Source organism: Dipodomys ordii, unplaced genomic scaffold, assembly GCF_000151885.1.
Source record: "Dipodomys ordii isolate 6190 unplaced genomic scaffold, Dord_2.0 Scaffold9, whole genome shotgun sequence".
Classification (NCBI taxonomy): domain Eukaryota; kingdom Metazoa; phylum Chordata; class Mammalia; order Rodentia; family Heteromyidae; genus Dipodomys; species Dipodomys ordii.
This window is the reverse complement of record NW_012267225.1, coordinates 13,621,187-13,627,180: the sequence shown is the minus strand read 5'-3', so window position 1 is coordinate 13,627,180 and position 5,994 is coordinate 13,621,187. Positions and strand designations below refer to the sequence as shown.

At 39.4% G+C, this 5,994-nt stretch overlaps 1 protein-coding gene across 1 annotated transcript in view; it reads left to right on the top strand.

The window, feature by feature from the left end:
* The window catches only part of Prkdc (protein kinase, DNA-activated, catalytic polypeptide), a 195,355-nt gene that overhangs the window by 24,777 nt on the left and 164,584 nt on the right, over positions 1-5,994 (top strand). Inside the window, exons 8-10 of the mRNA XM_013009243.1 lie at positions 3,958-4,013; positions 4,315-4,345; positions 4,905-5,062. Coding sequence (XP_012864697.1) covers positions 3,958-4,013; positions 4,315-4,345; positions 4,905-5,062 — 245 coding nt within the window. The remainder of the gene's footprint in view (positions 1-3,957; positions 4,014-4,314; positions 4,346-4,904; positions 5,063-5,994) is intronic.

The window sequence follows — 5,994 nt, the reverse complement described above, 5'->3', positions numbered from 1 at the left end:
AAGCCACAGCACCACTTCCGGCTTTTTTCTTTTTGCTTATGTGGTGCTGAGGAATCGAACCCAGGGCCTCATGCATGCAAGGCAAGCACTCTACTATTGAGCTACCTTCCCAGCCCACTTGGATTGTCTTTTCATTCTGTTGTTTCCTTTGATGTGAAGAAGCTTTTTAACATGATGCAATACTATTTTTTTCAGCTCTTGCTTGCTTTTTATTTCCTGAGTAGTTCTAAAATGTAGCATATACAGAAAGTGGTCACTATGCATATGTGTGTGTGTGTGTGTGTGTGTGTGTGTGTGTTTTGCCAGTCCTGGAACTTGAACTCAGGGCTTGGACAATGTCCTGAGCTCTTTTGCTCAAGGCTACCACTCTACTACTTGAGCCACAGTGCCACTTCTGGCTTTTTCTGTTTATATGGTACTGAGGAATTGAACCTAGGACTTCATGCATGCTAGGTAAGCACTCTACCACTAAGTCACATTCCCAGCCCTATATTTTTATTTTTAAACTTAAAAAAATGATTAAATAGTGTACAAAAGGGATTCAGTTCCAGAAGTCAGATTGTTAAGTACAATGAATCTTCATCAATGTTACCCCCCTATTCTTCTTTCCCATCTTTCCCTATCTCTACCCTCAAGTTATGAAGTTAAATTCTTATATGATGTGCAAATTGAATATAATTGCTATATTTGCTCACCCTTTGTCTATTTGTGCATGCCCCTCACTCTTGTTCCCTCCTAACATGTTTCAGCTTCTTGGTATTTACTTTGTTACAAACTTCATTTTCTGTTCAAAAGAGATACACCATTGGAGTTTTCCTCTAAGTATATCTTTTTTTTTTTGGTCATGGGGCTTGAACTCTGGGCCTGGGCTCTGTCCCTCAGCTCTTCAGCTCAAGGTGAGCGCTCTACCACTTGAGCTACAGTGCCACTTCCGGCTTTTTCTGTTTATGTGGTGCTAAGGAATCAAGTCCAGGGCCTCATGTATGCAAGGCAAGCACTCTACCACTGAGCCACCTTCCCAGCCTCCGGCTTTTTCTGAGTATTTTCTTGGAGGTAAGCGTCTCATGGACTTCCTAAGCTGGCTTCAAATTGTGATCCTCACCTCTCAGTTTCCCGAATAGACAGGATTACAGGTGTAAGCCATTGGTGCACAGCTAATAGTGTGGTTTTGATTGTAGCTACATGGTAAACTTTTATCTTGAGTTGGGTGCATCCTCTCATTCCTTTTTTGTAAATAATTTTGATTTTTATAGATTTTTGCATTTCTGTCATAAATTTTAGAATATGTCTATAAAAATCCTTTTCTGCTAATTTGATAGGCATTGCATTAAACGTGTATGTAGCTGAGATTACATGCATGAACTTTAGTGCCCATTTGATAATCTAATAGTCTTTCTTTCTGTTTTTTGTTTGTTTGTTTTTGGTAGTAGTACTGTGGCTTGACTTCAGGGCTTTTGCATTCTTTGCTTGATCTTTTTGCTCCTGGCTGGTGCTCTGTCTTGAGTCATATCCAGTCATCTTTGATTTTCAAAAGAGTAATTTTGTGCATAGTATTTCTGGTCAGCCCTTCATTATTGTTTCTTATCAAGCAAGAACACTGAAGTAACTCTGAGTGATTTTTCTTTCTCTGTCTTTTCTTTCAATTCTTCAGTGGCCTGATTCCCCACTCTACTTCGCAGTCTGTTGGGTTCTTGCTACATCCACACAATGGAATATTATTCAGACTTAAAAGCTGGCTTCAAATCACAATCTCAGATCTCAGCCTCCTGAGTAGCTAGGATTATAGGCATGAATCACCAGTGTCCAACTAGGAAGTACATTTTAATGAACAGTGTAGACATGTATATTGATGACATGCCAAATGAAATAAGCCAGTGTCCAAAGAACAAATACTGCATGATTACATGTACCAGGAAATCCATAGAGGCAGAAAGTAGAATAGATTTTTCCAGGTACTAGGGAAGGGAATGGGGAATTGTGTAGTTGGTACATCCTTTTTTTTTTTTTTTTTGTAGTGGGTGGGGAGTGATGAAAAACTTTTGTGTATAGATGATGATGCCTATAACAACAGTGTGAAACTGTTTAATGCCTCTGGGTTGTACCCTTACACATTGTTAAAGTGATTAATATGTAGATTTTCTTACATTGAGAAAAATAAGAGTGTGCTGGTGTAGGGTCTACTAGAGAGGTGAGGAGTTCAGGGGATACAGCCTTGTTGGTAGCTCAAGGCCAAGGTAGCCTATCCCATGAGTAGCTCAAGCCTCCTATGTGTTCTCCCTTTACTCTGAGGAGTATTTGGTGCCCTTGTGTCTGCTGTTTGCACTGTTACTTTCTTTTTCTTTTTCTTTTTTTTTTGTCGGTCGTGGGGCTTGACCTCTGGGCCTGGGTGCTGTCCCTCAGCTCTTCAGCTCAAGGCAAGCCCTCTACCACTTGAGCTACAGTGCCACTTCCGGTTTTCTGGTGGTTTATTGGAGATAGGAGTCTCACGGTCTCTCCTGCCCGGGCTGGCTTTGAACCGAGATCCTCAGATCTCAGCCTCCTGAGTAGCTAGGATTACAGGCATGAGCCACCAGCGCCCAACTTGCACTGTTACTTTCTATGTGAATGACCTTTTTCACAACTAATATCTGTATCAGTCTCAGTTCAAATGCCACCATATCTATTAAATCTTTCATGAATGACACAACAAAAAGTCTATTCTTGCTTTGAATTCCAAAGTAGGTGTTTGTTTTTTTTTTTGAGTAATTTTTTTTTGGGGGGGTTGGTCGTGGGCTTGAACTCTGGGCTTGGGCGCTGTCTCTGCACTCTTCAGCTCAAGGCGAGTGCTCTGCTGCTTGAGCCACAGCGCCACTTCCAGTTTTCTAGTGGCTTTTATTGGAGACAAGAGTCTCATGGACTTTTTTGCCCAGGCTGGTTTTGAACCACGATCCTCAGATCTCAGCCTCTTGAGTAGCTAGGATTACAGGCGTGAGCCACTGGCAAAATGAGTAATTTTTTTTTCCTCCTTAAGGTTTTTGTGACCATGTTCTTCCTCTAGCTCCTATTTATGTGCTGTCTTCAGATATGTTAGTCCTTGTCATCAGGGCAAGACATTTTCTTCTGTGTGCAAGTGACTGCTTGGGAGGGCAGAGAAGTCAATGAGGAATAAATCATGGCTTCTATACAGCTTCACTGAATGATACAGTAGATATGATATCAGTCCAGTGTGCCCTTTCTGTTTTCCCATTTAACTCATAGTTTTACTCAGGTCAAAGGTCATGTTTTATTCCCATTAGTAATTCTGATCATTGAATGAATATGAGAGAATTGGGGGCAGGGTCTGTTTGGCCTTGAATGGGTTATTTCATTTAATCCACCAGATAGTCCTAAAAGTACGAATTGGGGCAAGGAATGGTGGTGTACAACTGTAATTCCAACTACTTAAGAGGTAACTTTATCCAGATTTTATCTTAACAAAACAAGTTGGACTTAGTGGTATGTATGTAGATTCCCTGCTATGAGGGTGGCATAGGTAGGAAGATTTTCATCTGAGACTGGCCGTAGGCAAAAATGTGAGGTACCATTTGAAAAATAGCTAAAGCACAGCAAAAAAGGCTGGAGGTGTGGCTTAAGTGGTTGAGCAGGAGGTCTGAGTTGAAACCCCAGTGCTATCTGGAAAAATAAGAAAACTGAGTTTCCCAGAGATTATCTAACAGATTTTAAGTAATGAGTGAGAATTTAAACACATCTACATTATTTTGGATTTTCTTTCTACTTTTTCACAATAATAATTGCAGGAGTAATTCCATCTGGGTGCAATGATGGGAGAGGTTATTCTGAATTGACAGGATACTCAGATGACAGCTGTCAGCTTATCTGAAGTAAGGCTGTTACTTGAAAAGTCCTTGATAAGGTGTGACAGATGAGACTTTGGAGTCTTAGGATTTATAACAGAAGCTTTTTCTGTTATTTCACCAGATCCTCAGACTTCAAAAGAGATTTTTGATTTTGCCCTAAAAGCAATTCGTCCTCAGGTAGGATTAATATATTCAAATTCTTTTGACACTTGTGATTTTTTATTTTTCTTAATATATTTTTTATTGTAAAGATACTGACAGAGGAGTTACAATTACATGAGCAAGACAATGAGTCCATTTCCTATCGAGCATTGTTTCCCCCTCCTTATTTTTCCCCTACCATCCCTTTCGTCCCACCTCCTCACTTCTTCCTTCCCCTCTCCACTCCCCCTCCCCCCCACAGAGTTGTAAAGTTTGTTTTCAATGTGACATGTGTGATTTTTTTTAATACACTAATTGTGAACTTTTTAAAAAATAGGTTGATCTGAAGAGATATGCAGTACCCTTAGGTAAGATTCTGTATTTAATAAGATACAATATCTTAGGTTACTACATTATCTTAAGTTTTTGTTTGAACTGTCAATAAAAGTGAACAGGAAGAGGCTTAAGGGGAGTTAGTTTTTAATATACAATCTCTGCCTCTGGGGAGTCAGGTTGTTTGATTCTGCATTGATATAATAAATCCTGACTGTTTCTGACTCTTATGGGGGGAGGGGTTCATTGACCAGTGTTCAAATCCCTTATTGTAGGGAAATGTACTATATTAGTACTAATGTGCTAACATGTATCAACATAGTTTAAAAGAATTGTCATAAATTATTCGTACAAGAGGGTTTCATTTATTTCTATACATGCATATAAGGAAAATGTACTCTATCAATCCCCAAATCACTTTCCCTTTTTTACCCCTGCCTCTTTTTAAAACAATTTGAATAGATTTCATTGTTCTAGTTTCATACATGCAAATAAAATGCATTGACCCTGTTCATCTGCATTTATCCTCTTCGTTGTGACTATAGTTTGACACCTGAAGGTTTCTGAGTTCTTGATGTTTCTTTTTATTTGCAGCTGGCCTACGTTTATTTACGTTGCATGCCTCTCAGTTTAGCACCTGCCTTCTGGACAACTATGTTACTTTATTTGAAGTACTGTCAAAGTGGTGCAGCCATCTAAATGTAGAACTGAAAAAAGCTGCACATTCAGCCCTGGAATCCTTTCTGAAACAGGTACTTCAAATTCAACTGTCACTTAAAAATAATAACTTTTGTTTTTACCAAACTATTAAATTCCAATCTTGTACCTGCACGTTTGAAAAAGAAATTTAAGTCAACCCATTAGGTCTTGTAGCATTTACAGGAAGAAAAGCTATATTATTGATATTATAGATAATATATGGACAGAGAGAGCTAGTATAACAGACTTGATGATGATCCAGAGCCAAGATCACAGCATGTCTAATGGAATGTCAGACAGGAACTGGAAGATGTTTCAGGAAGGGTTGGGAGGGCAGAACTGCTTTCAGCCAGAGGGTGGGAGCCTAAGTAAGAGCCTATCTTTCATTAAGTGAGAGCTGGCCGCTATGAGAAGATTGGTGAGTTTATGAGAGATTTCCTTAGGGGCAGGGAGAGCTCCTTTTGTCCTATGAATTTTTCATTCAGATAGGATATGTGGAATTTGAGTCTAATATATATTTTCTTTCATTTGTTTTGGGACAAAGTTATTTAATTTTTTAATTTTTTTGTGAATCTTTTTTATTGTAATTATAAAGGTGATGCACAGTAGAGTTATAGTTATATAAGTCAGGTAATAGGTACATTTCTTTTGGACAGTGTCACCTCTTCCCTGCTTTCTCCAATTTTCCCTCTCATCCCCATAATAAGTTGTGTAGTTCATTTTTAACATAATGTCCAGTGAATACCATTGCTGCATTTATTTACCCTTTGCCCCTCCCTTTCTGTGCCCCCCCAATCCTTCCAAAGGCAGATAAACTAACAAAGAAGAAAAAAGAAAAGAACAAAGGAAAAACCTCTTGTTTCCATTTTCTGGAGTTCTTTTTTTGGGGGGGGGAGGGTTCCGGTCGTGGGGCCTGAACTCTGGGCCTGGGCGCTGTCCCTCAGCTCTTCAGCTCAAGGCTAGCACTCTACCACTTGAGCCACAG